Genomic DNA, 22,197 nt, shown 5'->3' on the forward strand with positions numbered 1-22,197 from the left:
TTTGCCTATGTATTTAATGCCCTGCAAAACTAGGGAGTACGCTTCTGGAGGAAGTGATGCCTGATCCCATTCTGGATCCCATTCCTCAGCTCCTGCTGAGGAAAGATTCCTTTAGACTCAGTTCAGTGGGCAAAACTCAAAAGGAAAAGGAGGGATACATCATGATAAAGAGGCTTAAAAAACAGTACTCGTGGCTGCAGCATCATTCCTTCAATAGGATTCAGGCCCAGGGCAAATCACTGTACCCCATGTCTGTCAGCACAGACAACCCCCAACATTTTAATAGAGTTTCCATCATATTAAAATAAACATCAAAGGAAGCCTTCATTGAAACAAGTAAATAGATTGAGAGACAGAGAGAGAGAGATGATAGGTAGATAGCTACACAAATACACAGTATAATAATGGCTATATTTATCTATCTACATATCCATATCTATCATCTAGTAAGTGTATATATTTATATGTGCATAGATATACCTACACATATATGTATATATGTGCATGTACATACACACACACATATATTTATATAATATATATTATATGCATAGGGACTGGACCTGAGAGTTTATTAGTACAGCAAATTCCTGGATGCGGGCAGGCTGGCATTTTTTTCTGCAACTTACAGCCTTACAGAACTTCTTGGAGCACTGACCAGCCCAGGTCATGGTTAATGTGTTAGAGTTGGGACTTGAACCCAGGTCTTCCTGGCTTTCTATATACTATGCCACCCTACCTCAGTATTTATATAAATTCATGAGTCTTTTGGCACCATATGGCAAAGCTACCTCCTCCACCACCACCTTTACCCACCTAACTACAAAATAGGCAGGATAGCTTCGAGGATTAAAGACCACAGATGTGGCAAATGTATTGAAAGACTTAACACTGAAATAGAACAAACATATGTTAAGCACCTAAAGAGAAGTGTTGGGAGAGTTTTATTTTAAAAATTAGATGAGACATGGTCTTTGCCCTAGTGGAGATTATGGTAGAATGGGGGGGTATGAATGACACCTACAAATAGTTATTGTATAAAATACTACATAAGTTCAGAATAGGTCTTCCTCCCCCCATTCTTCCGGTTTTTTATATCCTCTCCCAATATTACTTTGCTTTATGTTTGTATAAATTCTATATTTATTTATTAATCAACCAATCCTTAAGTGCCCTCCATGTGCCAGGCACTGTGTGAGGCATTGTCTATACAAAGCCAAAAACAATCCCTGGCCTTGTCTGTGGTACATGCTATTTTCAAAACTCAGATAGAACGTAGGCTGCTTGAGGGTAGAGACTGTTTTCTTTCTGTCTTTGTGTTGATGGTATCTAGCACAGTGTCTGAAGCACTGTGGCCCCTTAATAAAAACAAAGGCATAGATGACTGACTTTGATAGACTTAGCTCTTCTCAGCAATACAAGGATCTAAGACAACCCCAAAAGATTCACAATGGAAAACGCTATCCACATCCAGAAAAAGATCTTTGGACTCTGAATGCAGATGAAAGCATACTATACTCTCCTTTTCTTCTGTTGTTTTGTTTTATTTCTTCATTCTTATGGTTCCTCCCATTAGTTCTAATTCTTCTTTACATCATGACTCATGTGAAAATATCTTTTAATATGAATGTACAAGTAGAGCCTGTATCAGACTGCACACCATCTTGGGGAAGGGGGAGAAGGAGGAGGAGAAAATTTGAAACTCAAAATCTTATGGAAATGAACATTGAAAACTAAAAATAAATTAATTACATTTTTAAAAAATAAAGTTGAGCTCTCCTGCTGGAGCACAGACTGCAAAAAAAAAAAAAGAAAAATGAAAATAAACAAAGGCATATTGAATAAATGAATGAGTGACAGAAGTTTGGGCAAAGCATTCTTGGTGAGGAAATATTGTCTAAGTAGTCTCATCAGTGGATGGTGTAATGGAAACATAACTTGGACTAGGAATAAAATTAGACTTGTCTGACACTCCTGCCTTTACATTAATTAACTGGTCAATGATGGGATCCTGGGCAAGCCATTTAATTTCTCTGGCCTCAGTTTCTCATCTCTAAAATGAAGGAGCTAAGGTAGGTAAGAGCATCCTCAACAATACACCTTGAAGTGAGCCGTGGCAGATATTAAGGCTAGTTTCTATAGTCATGCCCTTTTTATCATGGATTGCTGAGATCCCCAGCATGGAGGGGAATGTAGCCTACAGTGGTTTCATTGACTTCAAGGGTTTTTATTATCCTTGTCCCCCAAATTCTACTCTATTTCCATCCCAGAGAAATTAAAAGGAACTCTTCTTCACAAATGGGTCTTTGAACTGTTAAGAAAGTCTAGGATTCTTTAGCATTTTTAATTTTGAATACAAAATTTTCCTAACAACACAAAACAGGCTTGAAGACCTAGGTTTGAATCCTTCCTCAGATTCTTATTTACTAGTTGTATGACCCTGGGTAAGTCACTGTTCCTCATTTTCCTCATGCGTAAAATGAAAGTAATGAATCACACAGGATTATTGTGAGAGTCAAATGAAATAATGTATTTTAAATGCTTCCTAACCTTTAAAGTACCATATAAGCAACTATGGTCATTATTATATAAGACAGAGCTACTGCCAGTTGGTAACAACTTGGTTTCTAATTATTGTATTTAGCCACACGTGGGGGTTTATTTGGGTGTTAGCTGACAAGGGTCTAACGTGTCAAAAATCATGATGATAATGGTGATGATGATGATACAGAGAAAAAGCAGAAGAAATTAAAATAATGTAGAAAAAGGACAAGGTATATGTCATCTCTGTTATTCTGTCTACAACTGCATTTGTCCTGAGGACACTTGGAGTGAGCCTAGAGCAGATAAGTTTACATCTAACTACTTTTAGTAAACCACAAAAACTTTATTCACCTATGCAATAGCCCCCATAATTTTAAATATAAAAGAATAATAGCAGGACAGGAACTTGTTTCAGTACCATTTCTATCTGAACACCATTGAACAAATAAGAAGAGCAATTTTAACAATAATAACAATAATTATTAATAATAGTAATAACCGAAAACATCAAGAAATTATTATTTAATGCACAAAATCCCTTGGAGACTTCAATGTACTATCTGTAATCTAGCTAGGCATATGTTGTACATATCTTTCTACAAAATATACAGTAATAAGGGAGGACCAATTAGCAACCTAATTAAGCAAGATCCTATTTATTCTTATTGCTATCTTATTGCCAATGTTTGAACTAAAGTCTTCTACCTCCCTCAAAATCCACATTGCCTATAACTGAAAAGAATTTTGTCCTTAAATCTTTCAGAGATTCTGGGGAAAACCATATGATGTAAAAAAAATCAATAAAAACTTTTTTCAAAATTTTTCATCAAGGACAGCTGTTTAGTCAATGAGATACTGTGACATATTAATAGTTTAATAGAGGTTTGTGAGTTTTCCTAGATTAACATTTAAGTATATAACTCGCTAATAGTACCAATTTATGAACATTCACATTGTTTTCCCCTCTCCAAGTTTGAACCTCTCTATTATTTAGCTGATATGTATGCAGATACATATATGTATACTTAATATGCATGTGCACATATCCAAAATAATATACCTGTGTGTATACACATATGTCCACATGTACATATAGAATAAATGTTATACATTTTACTAGATTAAATCTACACTGAGACTTTTGAAGCACTCCGAATATGACTAAATGGACATGGAGCTTAGAAATAAACTTAATGTAAGTAAAAATCTAAAAATTAGCAGAAGATATTTACCAAACAGAGATAAGAGGGATATCATTTAGATGAAGAAAAACAATTGTATTAAAGAACGTTATGGTCAGAAACCTAGCTCCTAGAAATGGTACTTACTTTAGGTTTATTATTTTTTAAAAATTTTTATTATTATTATAGGGTTTGATTTAGGTTATTTCATACAATATAAAAGTGCATAATATATAAAGTATATATAAATATAATGCAACTTAATATATTATATGTATATGTGTGTATGTACACATGTATACATATGAAAATGAGGTGATCACTATGTTTCAGCCTTCCAGCTCTCAAGTTCTATTATCTATGAATTCTAGGCACAAAATTTCCATGTTCATTAGCACATGATCTTGCTGCCAGACTAAGTCTAGAAAAATGATTTGGCATTGAAAAAAAAAAGGAGGAAGGGGGTGTAGAAAAAGTTGGAGCCCATAATGTGCCAAATGATAAATATTAGTCTGTAGCGTAGTGCTGATATTCATTCTTTTTAAAGCAAGCAGAAATACTGGAATGTTATAAACAGAAGTGTAGCGTGCAGGCCTCAAACCAAATACGAATCAGTGGCTAATTCTATCTGCCCAATCAACCAGGCAATAACCTTGCATTAAAGCTACCAAAGAAAGGTTCCTGTTAGCCCTTAGGCAATTTTACAAGCAGGCTTCATGGAATGGTTAAACATTTGCATGAAATGTAAGTTGAAACCTGAACTAGTAAAACTGATTTCCTAATGGTAAGTCTATGATACCACCCCCTGCATTCCCTGGACAAAATGAAGACATTTATAGAATAAATAATCTCCCCAACCATGTATTTATTGTCATTCTACCACACTGTGAAGATCCGTGTTACTACAGAATAAGGTGTCATTTGGTATTTCATCAAATTTCTAAAACAAATCAAATATATATCAGTGTTTCCTTAACACACACACACACACACACACACACCAAGAAGCAAATATTACCAAGCCTTAGTATTAATTTTCAGAATAATAATCTATTTAATATCTCCAGGAACTTTGATTTGTAAATTTGTCTCATTTGGTAGACCCATCGCCCCAAGCCTGCCATTTGTGGCCCCATGCCTGCCATTTTCTAAGCAAGTCAAACCTCTGGTTCTTTCTTACCTGTAATCTGACTCTGTCCTTGTGGATTAAAAGGACTTGGTGTAGAGTTCAGGGAGGGCCGTGGGTTCTGAGTCGGGACACCTACTCTCATACTGGGATGAGGAATGCGCCCTAAATCACTGAGGCGTTCAGAGAACAAACTAGGTTTAGAGTCATCAAGCTTCTGTCTGTGCCCTGGAAACAGCAAATCATAAAATAAAAGCATTATTAATATAGCTGAACAATCGACCATATCAAATATATGTGTGTATATATAAATATGAATGCTTAAGAACTACTAATAATATTTTATATTTATGTGATTACGTGGCCTCCAATCTAAAATTAGTTTATAAGCATTATATCATATATCACTATTCCCAGATATAGATGAAGAAAATCATCTTCATGAAGGGAAACTGATTTCCCCAGGTCACACAGTTTATTCAGCCGTAGCAATGCTAATAATAAACTTCTTGCTTAAGTATGTTGTGAATGAGACCACATTCACCCCTCACTGAAAGGGCCAGAGATAAGATTTGTATGTGTTAGGGTTTTTCCCCAAAAAACTGTGTTTTTGTCAGTCTTGTCTTGTTGCAGCTATTGTTTTCATAGAAGAGAGGAAATGAAACTGAAATCCCAGAGGTCCTCCGTATGTGAAAAACTGTATGCACAGTAGGGACAAGAATAGTAGCACAAAGGAGATGGGGACAGCATTGTGGTGACCACAATATCAAAGAACAATTTTTCAGGAGAAAGGTCACATTAATTTTTTATGTTGCCTTTCCCATCACCACTGGAAGTCTTTTCCAGAAGACCGAAACACAAAACTGGAGCCCTTTCAGGGGGAAAAATAGACATTTCATCAGACCATGAATTTAGAGCTTGAAGGGACCTTCAAAATCATAAAAATCCAACATTCTCATTCTACAAATGAGGAAACAGAGATCCAGAGGGGTTAAGTGATTTGCCCAAGACCACACAGAGAGTCAGTGGCAGAGCTAGGACTTAAGTCCAAGTCCTCTGACTCTATATCCAGTATTCTTTCCATCAAGCAAGGAACCCTGGAGGTCTCAAGAGGAATCTACACCCTGTGATATGTTTCAGGCTAAAATCAGGTGGTATCTTACAAGACGTGAAAAGGGATACTTTTTTTTCCTTATTTAAATCCCAGCTAAAATTCCACTTTCTACAAGAAGACTTTCTCAAACCCCCTCATCGCTAGTGCCTTCTCTGTGCTGATTATCTCTTAACTTGTCCTTTGTATATCTTATATGTACATAGTTGTTTGCATGTTGTCTGCACCATTAGACTGTGAGCTCCTTAAAAGTGGAGACTGTGGGTTTTTTGCCTTTCTTTGTATCCACGGTGCTTAGCACAGTGCCTGGGACGTAGAGGGTGAGGAACAGATGCTTATTGACTCGGTTTCACATATAATATCCACACTGTGTTCAGGTATGTCTAAGGAAAAATAGGCAGCAAATATACTGTGAGCAGCCTATGAAGGAGAAAATTTGAGAGAAAGAGAGAGAGAGAGAGAGAGAGAGAGAGAGAGAGAGAGAGAGAGAGAGAGAGCGTGTGTGTGTGTGTGTGTGTGTGTGTGTGTGTGTGTGTGTTTCTATCTCTCTAGTAGTCTATCCAAGCTTCATTAAGACCCAAGAGAATTTTGGTGGCATATAAATTAACATGTCTCTGTGTCAACAAAACTGAAAAAGAACATAGCTAAGGCTTAGAGAAGGCTCCAAGGATGGGCTTTGTACAATTGTAGTATAGAAAAACAGCAAGGAGTCCTAGCCAGCCACAAGTTAAATATGAGTCTATAGTATGGTGCTGTTGTTTAAAAAACAAGTAGGATGTTTGGATATATAAATAGAAGTATGTCATGCAATCCTCCCACGGGAGTCTGCACTGGGGAGACCTGTACTAGGAAATAATGTCCAGTCCAAACTGGACTGGGGCCCTGACAGTATTTTCAGTAAAATATGAAGAATTTGAAAAGGGTTCAAAAGAGAGCAACCAAACTGATTAAAGGATTAGGAATTTATTCTATGAAGTAAAGCTAAAGAAGTTTAGATAATTTGCCTTAAGGGAAGGAAGTTTTGTCAAACAGGGGATTAATTTGCCTTTAGGCACAGACAGAAATATTGTCCAGGAGATGGTAGCTAGCAATAACTGCATTCCACTAACACTGAGCACAGCACGGGAGGGATGGCTAAGACCCTATTAAGACAGAGTTAAGCTGAACATTTGAATTTCCCAACTATAAGTTGTCTCCAGAAGACAAATTCCTTATTTTATTTGCCCCAAAATGTCTTTTCCTGTCTCCTTATTCATTGACTACACAGCCCAAAGAAAACAGACAGGAAGCCAAGACACAGTAACATGAGTGTAGCTGTCTCCACAGTCAAGCTTGTTCCAACGAGGTCCATTAGCTGAAATGTGCCCCGCCACCCACTTCCTGTCAGTACAAGCTTGAATCGTCTGGTACAGCACTGGGATTGAACCTGAAAGAATCAAGGACCCAGGGAAAGTCTAATCCAAACAGGTGACAGTTTTTTCCTGACTTTTTTTTATCCCTTTCTCCAACTTCCACGTAGACCTCTGACCCAAAAAGAATTGTCAAGAAACTATCTAGACAAATTTCTTGCCTTTTTAGCCTCATTTTTATATATAGTTCAGCTGTCCAAAATGCGGCCCACAGTCCGTGTGCAGCCCTCAGTGCGATTTATGCAGCCCGCCTACAAGCATAGAAATTGACATAAATGCTTTAGTAAACAAAGCCGAGCTACCGCAGAGCTCTCACTAAAATGGCAAATCAAAATATATTGTCTATTATTTCAATAAAAACCTAAGGTTGGACAGCCCTGATATGAGACACCTCAGGCTCCAACAGGCTATCTGACTTGTTTGAAGTAAGGACTAATCATTACAGTCCACTCTTCCTAGTGCAGTTCCATTCCATCATGCCTCTTGAATTTGGGCATCCTATCTCCCACCAGTTTCCTGTCATATCCCTTCCAGAAGATTGAAACCATTTATGACAATACTACAGAAGTAGGTACCCCAAGCCCTGGGTATACCCAGTACGCAAGACAAGTTTTCATTGCAAAGTGAAGCTATAGCAAGTATTTGTTACGGGATTAAATTGTATCCTTGTTTTCCTAAAAATAACTTCCTTAACCAAAATGTCTTGTTGGACACATTCATACTGTTGAATCACTATAACGCTGTCATAGTATTTATATCTTATTTATCTTTGAATCTTCCTCAGCTCCTAGGGCAATATGTTGCAAATAGTAGATATGCAATAAATAGTTCTTAAATGTTTATGTTCCTCCAAAATCAATATTGTTAATAAGGTGTTGACACACCTTAAGGACTGCCCCATATGAACATCAAAAACAAAAAAGTCTGTAGATGCTCTTCAGGAATTACTAAGTATATATGGGGAATAAGTTAAGGGACAATTCCTACTCAATTGTAAATCCCATGAAGGGTAGGGACTCTAACTTAATTATCTTTGTTATCTACTGGAAGTATCTGGAACAGTGTGGAAAGTACACAGTGACAACTTAATAAAGGCCAAAATGAAATAAGGACTGATTAGAGGCAAAGGAATAATGATGATCTCTCAGAGTCTCTTTTCTGCCTCATGACTTTATATGAAAAATAAAGCCAAGAGTCTACAAGAAACATAATAAACTTTGTCTTTGCTTTCTATAGCCGTTTCATTAGTTTAACCTGGTAGCTCTGTAAGTAGTAAATTCCATGCACTGGCCTGGAAACATATTTATGTTTTCTCTTAACCTAACGCTGCAGGGAACAGTACAAGAAAGACTGAAGGACTGGGCGAGGCACAGTGGAAATTTTGAGAACAGGTGATATTTTAAAAACCTAAAAGATCTTTTAGAAATTATTTTTCCAGGCTTTGTTACCAAGTCTTTCCGGACACTACTGAGCAGCTGCAAGAACATACATTTCTTTTTTTAGAGTACAGAAAAAATAAAAACAAAAAACAAACAGCCTGTCCCCTTCCTAACCCTGTATAATTGTTGTGTTACAAGGAGGAGCCAAAGCAGGATAGGTGCCTCATCTTTTATCCATGACAAAGTAAAACCTCTAACACCAAACCACATTAGAGTAACACTTGAGTGATGAGCCAGGAGGATAAGATGTGCTTATGTCTTGGGCTGCCAACAAGCTTCCCTGGAGAACTGGAACCAAGACTACAAAAGGCTAATTTACTTGAGCCTAGAGACAGTGCACTTTGCAGTGCAGGGAAACCTAGAGAACATGTTCAGACACTAAAAGAGAATAAATTTCAAACAGAAGTGAAAGAAGAATGGAAAAAATCTGTGATATATATATTTGAAGCTCTTAATATCCAAATTGTCTTTCATGTTGATATTGATATCCATCTTGAAAGAAAAATTTCCTAGCCCTTGAGAACAGAAGAAAGTTGTCATCCTGTCTCAAGCATTCTATTATCTTTTTTAAATCTTGCTTTCCTCCATCTCCCTCTCCAGTAATTTTAGGAAAAGGACTAGCCCATTTGGGAACATAAGTGCTTCCTAGTAAAGAAACAGTACTAGTGAAATTTTGCTAATGCAAAACTTTCCTTGAGCCCAAAAGTCAAGTTTGTTCATCATAATTCTGAAGTATTACTGAAAGCCATTTAGAGTCATTTAGAGATCTGATCCCTACATCAGTGCTCCTGCCACTGGGCCATTTTGCAACCTTCAAAATGTGGCTCATGGTTCATGAGGTTCCTGAAACTCTCCACATGTGTTTCATGTGGTTCATGGTTCATTGGTTCATGACAGAGCAGCATGAGTCCTACTGGATGAAATCATGTTCAATAGTACATTTAAAATAAAGGATAACTGGCCTGGGGTGGGGGAGGTTGAGAGTTTTCAGAAAAAGATTTTTTTTTCCTTCAAAAGTTGAACATGTTTGACTGAATGTGACTTTTGTTACTTGCCAGGCCGAAAAGAATAAAGCGTTATCAAAAGGTCACTGCAGTCACACATTCACAAGAATGAGAGCAGAGGCTCATAAGTAGCTGTTAAGTCTGTTTAAGGGACACTGACTATTTGATCAATTCTCAAAGTCTGCCCTGCCCAGCTCCGTCCTTTATTCCTAAAGCAACTCTGAGAACTAAAGGTTTTGAAAATAGCCAGGCCAATCTGCTGTAGGAGGTTGCTAGCCAGTCCTCTTCAGGCTCTAAGGCCTGACATCTAATTTGATTACATATTTATTATATAAATACATCAGGAATACAACAATGCCAGTAATAGTTGAACAAAGACTCCAACAGATCCAACTCAGTTTAATCCAACAAGCGTTATGAAGTGCCTACCATATGCAAGGCCCTATACTCAATGCTCAAGATGCGAAAACAAACTTTAGAGCAATTCTTGTACTCCAGGAGGTTACATTTTATTGAACACTGACAGAGAAGTAAGTACTAAATTATTGGAAGAGTGAGACGTCTAACATTTATGTCAGGGGTTCTTAATCTGGCATCTGTGAATTATATATTACCTTGGGATCATAAAATGCCTATGGCAAGAGTTCTTAATCTGGGATCTGTGCAATACACACACACATGCTCATATATACATACTCTGACACACATAGATGTACATACACATATACACAAGTGTGCCTATTGCCCTCTTGTGATAAAATTATCTCAAGATTGTAAAAAAGGAGCAGCATTGAGTGGTACCATGTGTATGCACACATATAATACACAGAAGCATATATACATGTATATGTACATACATGTACCTATTTGCATATAATATAAATAACCACATTTCAATATAATTGGATTCCTTTATAATCCTCTGTATTTGGTTTTCTGTATTTAGAAATATTATTCTGAGAAGTGGTGCATATGGTTTACCAGACTACCAAAGGGGTCTGTGACACAAAAAAAGTTGGGCCTTTTCTAGTCCAGGATCCCCAGATTAGGAAGCTTCCTATATAGAAAAGTCACATGAGCTGTAACCCGAATGAAGCTAAGGAAGGGTTCTAAGGGCCAGCAGTGAGGAGGGAACGAATAAAGAAAATCCAAATGCCTTGACCAGCATGATAAATTGATTGGATCACTGAATGACAGTCTTAGCAATCTACCTCATGGCCTTGGTGAGTCTCTCACTACAAGTACGAAGAAGAAACGCAGCAAGAAAATGTTAGTCAGGGCCCCTCTAACTGTATTTGCAAGAAACTGAACGCAAGCCATCTTTCCCAAAGTATACTCAGTAGAATTTTCAGCTCACCCTGGTGTAAGAGGATTCCATTCTGCTGATTTTAAAGGCGTTGTTGTTCAAGAAATTTCTTTTTACACAGTTATTTTAGAACTGGTTTTAATATATGCCAGTCACCACTTCTATTCTTTTATAATTCTGAGGTAAATTTTTATCCCAAGAAGAAATTCCGTAAACATCAAATACATGAATAAATATCTTAATTGGGAAAACAAATCACTAACTGATCTTAGTGACACAAACAAGATAAAATTCAGTTCAGTATTCATTAGTCCTGGACCATGTGTGAGGCACCACGCAAGGCACGAAGGATAGATACAAAAGTGGAGAAAGCTCTAACCCTGCTCTCAAGGAGCTTACAATCCAATAGGGAAAAGAGGAAAGAAATAGTGTTTACAAGGTCAGGGGATGTCTCTCTAGACAAAGACGGACAGGGGATGCAGTGCGGGAGAGAGAAAGAAGGAGGGAAGAAAGAGATGGGTAAAGATTTAATCCAGACAGTGAGAAGAAATCTGAGGAGAAGACAATCACTTTTCTCTGGCAAGGTCAAGGGACATCAAGTCAAGGTTATTGTAAGACAAGTTGGCGTTAAATGGTTCAGTAACGGCATCATTCTTCAAATCACTTAACACATCCTGTTTTAAAATCTCATATTGCCCCCACCCTAAGCCAAGCTCGACATACGGATGTGTGTCCTATTAAGATTCTTTTCTCTCCCTCTTACTAGTGTTCTCTGTAAGCTTTGCCCTTGGCAGCCAGTAAGCACCTCCCTAAGCCAAACCTTCAGCTTGCCCATGAAGGGGTTGGTGTAACCTGAAGATATTAGCAAATTTCGCTGCTACCAATGAAACTACAATCTATTGATGGGAGGACAGTTCAAGGCCAAACTACAATGCAAAAGCACAGTCATACATGAGTCTTGCTGCTGTTCCAATTTTTTCAATTTTATGGGCAATGTGAGTAGAGAAGAGAAATAGGAACTTGTATCAGAACTATAATTTATAGTGCAAAGGTTATAGGTGAATAAATATATCGCTCCATAGTGAAACTGAAAAAAAGGATGAGCTAGCATAGCACAGTGAAAAACTGCATTTTGTTTAGTCTTTGTAAAATTCTCAGCAGTTAGCACAGTGCCTGATATTTAGTAGGCACTTTATAAAGTTTTTTTGAATGAACAGGGCTAGATTTGATGAGCGAACGTGGTTTGGGGTCCTAGCTCTTCCACTTAGTAGCCATGAGACTGTGGGCAAGTCACTTACCCTGTCTGTGTTCCAATTTCCTCATCTGTAATACGGGTGTGGTTTAGTCTACAAAGCCTTTAAGGTCCCTGCCAGGTCTAGGTCAATGTAAGTATGTATACACACACACATCTATATGTATATGTATGCATGTTAAAGACAGGGAAAGGGGATGACTGGTTTTAATCTACACCAAACATAATCTCAAATTGAATCAGGTCATGAGTTTGAGTATATCTTACGTGAATTCCTTTTTTGTTGATTTTAGAAAAGGAAGAATTTGACAGTCTAGAATACATGCAGAGTAACTGTTTAGAACAAGGCATGCGTAGTTCAGATCCAAAAACTTCAGAGGAGGGGCAGCTAGGCACAGTGAGTAGAGCACCGGCCCTGGAGTCAGGAGGACCTGAGTTCAAATCCAGCCTCAGATACTTGACACACTTACTAGCTGTGTGACCTTGGGCAAGTCACATAACCACAATTGCCCTGCCTTCCCCCCTCCAAAAAAAAAAACTAGACAAAAACTTTAGAGGAGTGTAAGCATTTGGGCTTCCACTCTAAAATTCTGGCAGCTTACTGTACATTCCTAGAAATGTGCCATGCCCTTTAGGAGAGAGGGAGGATACTACTGCAGAGGCGAGAAGTGAAACTCTTTATCTGTTTAAGCACTGTGCTGGGTAGTGAGGTGGCTATATTCTAGTACTGTTAAAGTGAAGGTCTGGAAATTACAGACCTGAAAATCTAGCTTCCAAAAACAAGAAATCCTTGGAGTGGGAGGCGATCTCAAAAAAATACCAGTTTTCAAATGTCTTGAAGAGAAAAAGATAGCAAATTATCTAAGCTGTACAACTATCCCATGGGTATTTCATAATTATTGGTGTTTAATCCCTTTTATGACTTTATGGTCTCATAAGCAGCATGCCTTGGCAATTAGCATATGTTTTAGTAATCATTCTTCTTCCAGGCTGGTGGATTTTTTGGTTTTGGTTTTGTTCTGGTCCTATGATTTCACCAAAGTAGGGAAGCTGTAGTGTAGAAACTCCAACCATACAGATCAGAACCTGGTATGCAACGTGGAGTCTTAAAGAGTTGCCTGGACATTGTTAAATGAGTTACCTAGGGTCACACAGCCAAGGGGGAGAATATGAACCCAAGTCTTCTTGACCGTATGGCCAGCCTTTTATCATCGAGGTAATTCATGAGAACCTACAGCGTTCCTCATAACAATGGCAGGGTTATTAAAAATTTATGCTTATATGTGACCCTTTTTTGGAGACAATCGGGATTAAGTAACTTGCCCAGGGTCGCACTGCTAGTAAGCATATGAGGCCAAATGTGAACTCAGGACCTGACTCCGGGACCAGTGGTCCATCTACTTCGCCACCTGGCTGCCCCCAGGCACAAACCAATCAATAAGTACTTATTAAGTACACATATTGTACACACTGTGCTAGGTGCTGCATGGTACAAAAGAAGTATGACTTGTCCTTTGCATATAAAGATACATAATGAGGCCAATAAGATGTACACACATGATACGATAAAGAACAAGACAAAATTCTGTGTGATAGCATTATATACTGACAATAAAGTGCCAAATTATCTGATACAAACAATTTTGCCCATGAACAGGAAAAAATAAGAAAAATAAGAAGACCATTTAAAATTATTATTTGGGAGGTTATCCTAATAAGATTTTATGCTCACATATAATGAATCTTTCTATTGTTTCCAAAAAGACTTTCAATCATGTTTCTTAAATGCTGTGATAGACACATTAAGTAAAAACAAATGAAGAAAGAAGAAAGGAAAACATAATCACAGCAAGTATAGTGATAAAGAAAAGTTTAAAAATGGAAGTAAAACTTTATCCCTAGAAACTCTCATCTTTTTTTCAATCTTGAGCATGTATCTACATCGATTAAAAACAGACTGTAAGCTTCTTGAAGGCAGGAACAAGGTTTAATTTATCTCTGTGGTCCTCACACCTAGCATACTGTCTTGAACTGTTCCAATGAAATTTTGTCAAATTACTTGACTAGCTAAACATGAGTTGTTTTTTTAATAACATTACAACATATGCAGTAAAATTCACATTATCTTAGCTCATGGGAGAACTTGGTATTTTCCCTACTTTGTTCGTTAAAAGATGAGAAGTTCCCCCCCTCAAAAAAAATGCCATTAGAAAACAATTTCCCACCATAAGATTGATGAGTCTGCAATGTTCACTGGGAAAGGCTGCTGACTCATAATTCTCTTTCAGAGCATATTGCTTAGTTTAGAACAAAATCTATTTGTGGAGTAGGTCAACAAAAATGGACTCAGAAGCTCTCATCTTTATTCTGGATCCTAAGACCTTTGATCCTTTGAAAACCAACTTACAACCAATACTAAATGATTAGCTTACTTGATGCCAGAAAGACAGACCACTATTAGTCTCGAGAGTTCAGATAAGGGAAGAGATGAAAAAACAATAGTTCTGGGTCTAGCTTGCTTTTTGCTCTAGATAAAGATACACAAGAATATAAATCAATCTCCAACCATGAATAGTAGTAAGTAATAGTAGTAAGCTGCCTCTTCTTGAGCAACATTAATTGTATTGATTTCTAAATATTGAGAGAGGCAGACAGAGAATAACAGAGACAGAGACTACAAATCTTCAAAAGTCCCTCTTCAGCCCCATTTAACTGTCAAGCATGAGAGTCTCAAAGTTCATCAAGGAATGGGAGGGGAAACAATTTTCACCCAAGAGAGCAGGTTTGGAGACTTTCCAGTCTCTTGGGTAAATATGTAATTATGGGAAGAAAAATATAATCTTACCCAAGAGACATAATTACATAATTAGGCCAAGAACTTTGTAGAAAAAGTTTTTTAAAAAAAATAATAATTCATGTAGCTGAGTACTACATTTATTCAATAGCTGCTTCTAATAATTTCACTGGAAATTTTTTTAAATTACTGGGGTTTTTAATCACAAAATATACTATTTTATACTAGTGACTGAAGAATTCATTATCCCCAATTCACCAATTTCCATTAATATTCCTGTTATATTGGTAAGGACAGACTACTAAAGACCCCAAGGAAAACATAAGACTTTTTAAAGGTAAGCAACCAAAAAATCAGCAACAAATAAATAAATAAATAAAAATGCAGGGATTGGGAGACTTTCATCTGCCTGTAACTAGAAACAAGTTCCATTAATTTTAGCCCTTGAATAAGAGAAGAAGGAACAACAGGCCTATTCACATCTGGGGCTGACAACTTCCATGTCAGATTTTAGGCTGTGTCAAATCATAAACATCTAAGAAGAAAACTTCTGGAAAAAAGGACAGGGTTATTAAGCCATGCCAGTATCAGTCACGCCTCAGGAATAACATTCTGATGATCAGATGCTTGGGTTATATGTACTTTTCCTGAATTAACTGACTCAAAAACTTATTTTGTTTCACTCTAAAGAAAGAGGAAATACTTATGAGAATTGAGAAGAACAGAAGAGAATAATGGAGAGAGAAAACAGAGGTGTACCAAGCAAATTGTACGCTCAGGACAAAATGAATTAAATGCCATCTGCCCAGATGAATATACCTGGCACACTTTTTTTTCTTTCACCTTCACTCTCCTTACCCAGAACCACGCTTCTCCAACTGCAGAAGGTTCTCTCTGTCCTATACCTATCCTGGTACCAGAGTATGTGTCACTGTATTTTCCTGCCAACTGTTCTCAAATCTAACATGTCTACTCAAAGTTAAACTCCTACCCAGGAAGGCAGCTTTCCACTTCCCACCGTTAAAATGCTTTCAAGCTAAGAGGAACCTTTGCAATCTTCCAGTCTAGGGACTCTCAAATTTTTTTGGTCTTAGGACCCCTCTATACTCCTCAAGATTGCTGCAGACTGCAAAAAACTTTTGTTTATGCGCATTATATCCATTGATATTTACCATTAGATATCAATACTGATAAACTTTTAAAATATATATTAATTAAAAATAGCAATAACATGTTAACATAAATAACATATTTTACGGAAAAAATAACTATTTTCCAAGACAAAAATGGTGAGAATGGAATTGTTTTATATATTTTTGCAAGTCTCTTTAATGTCTAGCTTGATAGAAGACAGCTGGATTTTCATATCTGCTTCTGCATTCAATCTTCTATGATATCTTGTTTTGGTTGAAGCATATGAAGAAAATCTATTCTCACAGAGATATGTAGTTGGAAAAAGGAAGAGTATTTTTATAAGCAAATAGGGTCCTAGTATTATTATTAAAAGAGTTTTTTGGCCTTAAGGACCCTGCGAAAGGTCTCAGGGACCCCTCAGGGTCCTCAGATCACACTTTGAGAACTGCTGATCTAGTTCAACCAATGACTTTTATAGAGAGGGAAACTGATAGCCAGGGAGAGCAAACTAACTTGTTCTAGCTCTCAAAGCAAGTCAGTGGTAGAGCTAGCATGAAAACTGGTATTTCCTGACTCCCAATCCAATCTTCTTTCCATTATACCAAGTTGCATCAGAAATAAAAGAAATTGTCCCCCAATAAAAGTTAAAGAGAAGGAAAAATGGAAATTTAGTTTACAACTCTTATTACACCCAGTCAGTACCATTTATTTTGATGATCTCCCAATTCACTCTCAGAATCATGGAATCTCATAGTTGGAAGGGAACCCAGAGTCATCCGGTCCAACCTTTACCTGAACAGGAAACCCCTCTACAACATTCCTCTTTTGGGGGGAAATTCTCTGCCTCTGGGACCAGCCTGTTCCAATTTTATCCTACTCTAATTGTTAGGAAATTTTTCTTTATGTTAAGCCTGAATTTGTTTCTACAATTTCCACCCACTCCTCCTAGTTTTTGCCCTGTGGGGCCTACCAAACCGGGTCTAATCCTTCTTATATCTAACAGCCCTTCCCATCTTTGGAGACTTACCACATCTCTTTCCCACTTCAATCCCAATCTTGTCATGTCCTTTGCTTTTCTAGATAACCATCCCCAGTTCATTCACCTGATCTTCACTGACATCTACCCTTAACCATCCTGGGTGCCCTCTTCTGGATGCTCTGCAATTTATCAGTACTAATGAGACAGCTAGGTTTGGGTCCAGAAGTCCTGAATTCAAATACTGCCTCAGCTACTTAATAGCTGTTTGACTGGGTAAATCACTTAATCTCTGTTTGCCTCAGTTTCCTCAATTGTAAAACGGAAATACTAATAGCACATGCCTCCTAGGGCTGATGTGAGGATCAAATAAAGTAATATTTGTAAAGCTCTCAGCACAGTGCCTGTTGTCATAATTATTATAGTACATGCTATTATGAGGCATGTGATAAATGTGTATTCCCTTTCTCCTTCCTCCCTAAAATACTGCACTCAGAACTAATTGCAATATTTCAGATATGGTGTGACCTAGAATGAGGTACAGCAGGGCCACCATCTCCCTAGTCCTGAATTCCAGGCCTTTCTTAATTGCAGCCTAAGATCACATTAGCTTTCTTTGCTTCCAAGGAATTAACACACACGTATTGCAAATGGCCTAAAATGGTTCCTGTCATCTCTCCTCCCACCCATGGCCTGCTTTCAAATGTGCTCAAGTTCTATATCAAATTAAAAGATCTCTTTCTCTCTTCACTTTCTATTCCCCAAACACCTTGGTACAATGTCCTAAAACATGCATACAGATCATCTTGTACAATGTTGTTAAAATATGCCTACAGAGTTCCTGGTAGGCTCATACACACATACTAGTGTGAAGCACAAAGAGAAGAAAAAAAAACAAATGATAACTTTTGTTCACCTTTATTTTTCAAAAAGGAATACAAAGCATCACTGTGCATTTGCCAGTAGTGCGGCTAAACAGGGCTGGCACTAACTTCTCCTTGAAGACTCTAAAGACAATCAACATACAGATAATGGCTGTCATGCAGATGCTTGATTTCGAGCTTAATTCCCTCATCATGCTATCTATGGACTCTGCTCCTTTTTTCTCAGTTTGGCTGCATATGCATGTGTAGGTGCTTTAAATACAGAGAAAATACTATAGGGAGGCACCTGAAACTTACAGAAAAAAAAAAAACCCTTTCCTGGCACTTCCAGCAAGGGCATCATCTTTTCCATTTGGCTGTCACTCGAAACAATAGGAAGAAAAAACTAAAAGATAATGAGTAAGGAAAGAGCCAGTCGGCTCTCAAAGCTTGGTCTTATTGCAGTGAATGGCAGGAAAGATCATGAAGGAAGAGAAAAGAAAAAGAAAGAAAAAATGGGGGTTGGATGAGCGGAGGGGGGGAGCCTTTCTTGCTTAAACTGGAACCAGTCCAGCTGGCAAGATGAGGTGGTTTTCTTAACGCTTGCGAAACCTGATTACTTTAAAGGAATGAAGAGAAGGAGATGTAAACACAACCATTAAAACAGATTTAAGGTACTTAGTTTTAATCTAGTCTAAGACCTCTCCAATTGTATGCTGCTTTGCAATTCTCTGCTTGCTAGACATCAATAAGGTGCATTTTGGTTTCTTCTAACTGAGGAATATTATCGGCTGAGGGCTGTGGTTACCATCTAAGTTCAGGCATGGAAGAAACAGCAGTTTTAGCAATAATGGATGGATGTCTGTTGTGTGCCATATCTTTCAGAAGTAAGTTTCCTACATTAAAGGACTATTGTGTTTATATCTACACAACAGGTCTTAAACAGATTGTTTAAACATGATAAAACAAGAGATGTTTCTGAACTGCCCCCCCCCCTCAAAAAAAATTCAGAGCTGAAAAATGTCGACAATTAAAAAAAGAGGTGGGGAGGGGGAGAGTCATTTTGATCTAAGCCAGCAAAGGTAACATGATATAAACGCCAAAGGAAAACAGTTTTTACAAGTTAAATTCAAAGGATTATCTCATATATCAGCACCCTTTCCCCCTACGTTTATCCACCTATCCACCCTTCCTTAATGCTGTTGCACAATTTACTACAGTCTTGATAGACAGATAATTGCTTTATCCACCCATGTGTAATAAATGGAGTCTATTGTGTTAATCCTGGTATTCTTATCTGCTGTGAACTCAGAATAAGGAACTGAAAAGCCTACCCCCTTCATTCCACAACTACTGGAGTTTATTCACTTTCAGCTCTGCTAAAGTGTTCTTACATTCCACTCTGTCTCTTAAGGTGCCAAGTATTTTGAGTAGTATCAAGTTATTGTTATATAAAAGGGCACCTAAAAATAATGTTAAGTGGAGCTGGAAGACAGCATGTCCCACCCTTTTTTCAAATCACAGGCAGAGTAGAAAAGAGGATTTTATGCTCAAGCAAAATACAACACAGCAGACAGATTGTCCAAGCTGGCCTTCTCCCCAAACTGAGTAGAAGTTATCATTACTCCCAAGAGGTATGAAACACCACAGAGTTACGAGCCCAGGGCCACTTTCTTAAATGAAAAACCTGCAAATGATTTCCCTCCCCTCCTTTCCCCTCTCTCCAAATGTCAAAAGCAGGTGTAGCCTTTAAAAGTTTTATAGATTCTTGGCTACAAGCTTCATCCTGAAGCATCTAATCAGTAATGACAATTTGACAGATGCTTCTTTTTCTTCCTTCTGAGAAGTATAACGAATTAGTGATTTCCCCAGATATGTAACATACTGAGTCCAGTGGAAGGGACAAAAAGGCAACCAAATACTGTTAACATTTATTTATTGGCTTTCTCCCGATTCAGTTCCTCCAAAGGGGGTTTTTGAGAATCCCTCCCCAATGACAAACCCAAGATGCTAATCAATCCTATGTGTGCATCAAAGAGCACTTCTAATCCATGGTGGGGGCGGTGGGGAGAGGGCAGCAGGGTGAAGTGGAAAGAGATCCACATTTGGAGAAGGCCTAGGTTTGAGGAGCCAGAATTCTGAAGAACTCTGCTATTTGGTACCTGGTTGAATTTGAATCAGTCACCTAACCTAAGTCTTGGTTTTCTCATTTTAAAATATGGGAGTTGGACTAAATGACCTCTAAGGTCTCTTCCAACTTTAATTCTAGGATACGCAATCCTTTGAATGAAGTTCTATTGTCTTCTGGCTCAAATAGATGCTACAGTGTCTCAGTGTGTAGGACTCAATGAGGCATGCTGGCAAAGAGATGCTGCAGCCCAACAAATGTCACAACTACTAAAAGGATGCCATCTTCCTGGGTGGCCCTTATAACGTTCAAAGTATGTTAAAGAATCCCCATTTTCCAGTACTGTGATGATTTTTTAAAAAACATAAAAATCAAAAGTCAGTTTTTGGGAGTTCTGAAATTTTTACCCGAAGGGTTGAGAAGTATCGGGGGAAAGGGATCATTTATGGCTCACAAGGGCTAAATGTGCAGTATTGGGTAAAGCAGGAAACCAATTTAAACTTCAAGTGAACAATGGGCATTCCTGAACTTGAACTGGTTCCCCCTTAAGGGGAACCCAAAGCAGCAGAGGAAATATGGCACAAGTGATATTCTGCTGCAATAAGACAGTAAAAATAGCTTTGGATTCTGTGCAACCTAACTCCTTAGTCCTGTGCGAGTCAGTTTATTTCTCTGGGGCTCAGTTTCCTCATCTATATAAAATGAGAAGTTTGGATAAGCTGGTCTCTAAGGTTTCTTCCATCTCTAAATCCTGTATGATCCAATGAAGGAGAATCCAATGTCTGACCTTGTTGAGACATGAATTACTCTGGCTAAGTTTTAGCCCTGAGGTCAAAACATACAGTGCATTTAGCAGATATGTGATTTTTGACAAGTCTGTCTGTAGGCATTAACTGTTTCTCGGTGTAAGCTGCCTGTTCTCTCTCCCTTACTGGCTTTCCCCTTGATAAGACGCTATAGAAGGACTCTTTATCCTTCCCAGAGAAGAAGCTCTTTCCAGAGCCATCTTCTCTCTGTAATTCAAGCATGGCCACTGTGCTATATAAACAGGTATATCATAATACATGACTTATGTTACATCATATTATATCCCATTAGACTGTGAGCAGCTTGGGGGCAGAGACTGTCTTCTGCCTCATTTTGTATCCTCAGTGTTTAATACAGTGCCTGGCACATATTAGGCACTTAACAAATGTTTATTTGCTGACTGGCTGACTAATTGATGTCTTGCAGAATTCTAAACTGAGTCAGGAGATGTAGGTTCTTGCCATGCCTCTGCTACTAACTAGTTCTGTGACCTTAGAGAATCCATTTTATTTCCTTGGCTTCAGTTTCCTCATCTGTAAAACTAGGGAATTTAACAAGCTATGTGAGAAGCTATTGTAATGGAAAAAAAGGGAAAATAAAATACGACATGTTGTCATGACACAAGGGCACAGCTTTATATTCCTAGCGTTGATACAAAATTATTTAATTCTGTTGCTAAAACAGGAGACCTGGGTTCCAGCTCTGGCCCAACTAGTTATGTGACCATAGGCAAGGCATTTGATTTCTGAACCTCAGTTTCATCCATAAAAGTGGGATAATATTTTTGCGCTATCAACCTCAATGAAGTACTGTGAGGGAAAAAAAGCATTTGGTAAATTTGAAGAAGGAGTCAGTTCAGGGTTGGCTCCAAAGTAGGTCATTCTTTTACGGGGTATGACTTTAGGGTGGGCACACCTCCCTGCCTTTGAACCAAATACTGCTCCTACCTTTTCCCTGACATAAGACATACTCTTCTTTACTAAGTAAAGAGTCTTTGGTAAAGAGTCAATGCGTCACTTTGAGAAAGGTACTACAAGGTGTTCCTAAATCTGGACACATAGAAAATGTGGAGTTACTGCATCGAGTTCATGTGAATCTTCCAAAGCGCATCAAACTTTGCATC

The 22,197-nt window shown here is 38.0% G+C and overlaps 1 protein-coding gene across 4 annotated transcripts in view; it reads right to left on the reverse strand.

Moving 5' to 3' along the window:
- The window catches only part of RUNX2 (RUNX family transcription factor 2), a 276,455-nt gene that overhangs the window by 66,847 nt on the left and 187,411 nt on the right, over positions 1–22,197 (reverse strand). For all 4 annotated transcript variants that reach the window (XM_036767513.1, XM_036767516.1, XM_036767515.1 and 1 more), the window contains one exon: positions 4,906–5,079. In XM_036767513.1, the coding sequence (XP_036623408.1) occupies positions 4,906–5,079 (174 nt within the window). The remainder of the gene's footprint in view (positions 1–4,905; positions 5,080–22,197) is intronic.

Source organism: Trichosurus vulpecula, chromosome 7 (genome assembly GCF_011100635.1).
Source record: "Trichosurus vulpecula isolate mTriVul1 chromosome 7, mTriVul1.pri, whole genome shotgun sequence".
Classification (NCBI taxonomy): Eukaryota; Metazoa; Chordata; class Mammalia; order Diprotodontia; family Phalangeridae; genus Trichosurus; species Trichosurus vulpecula.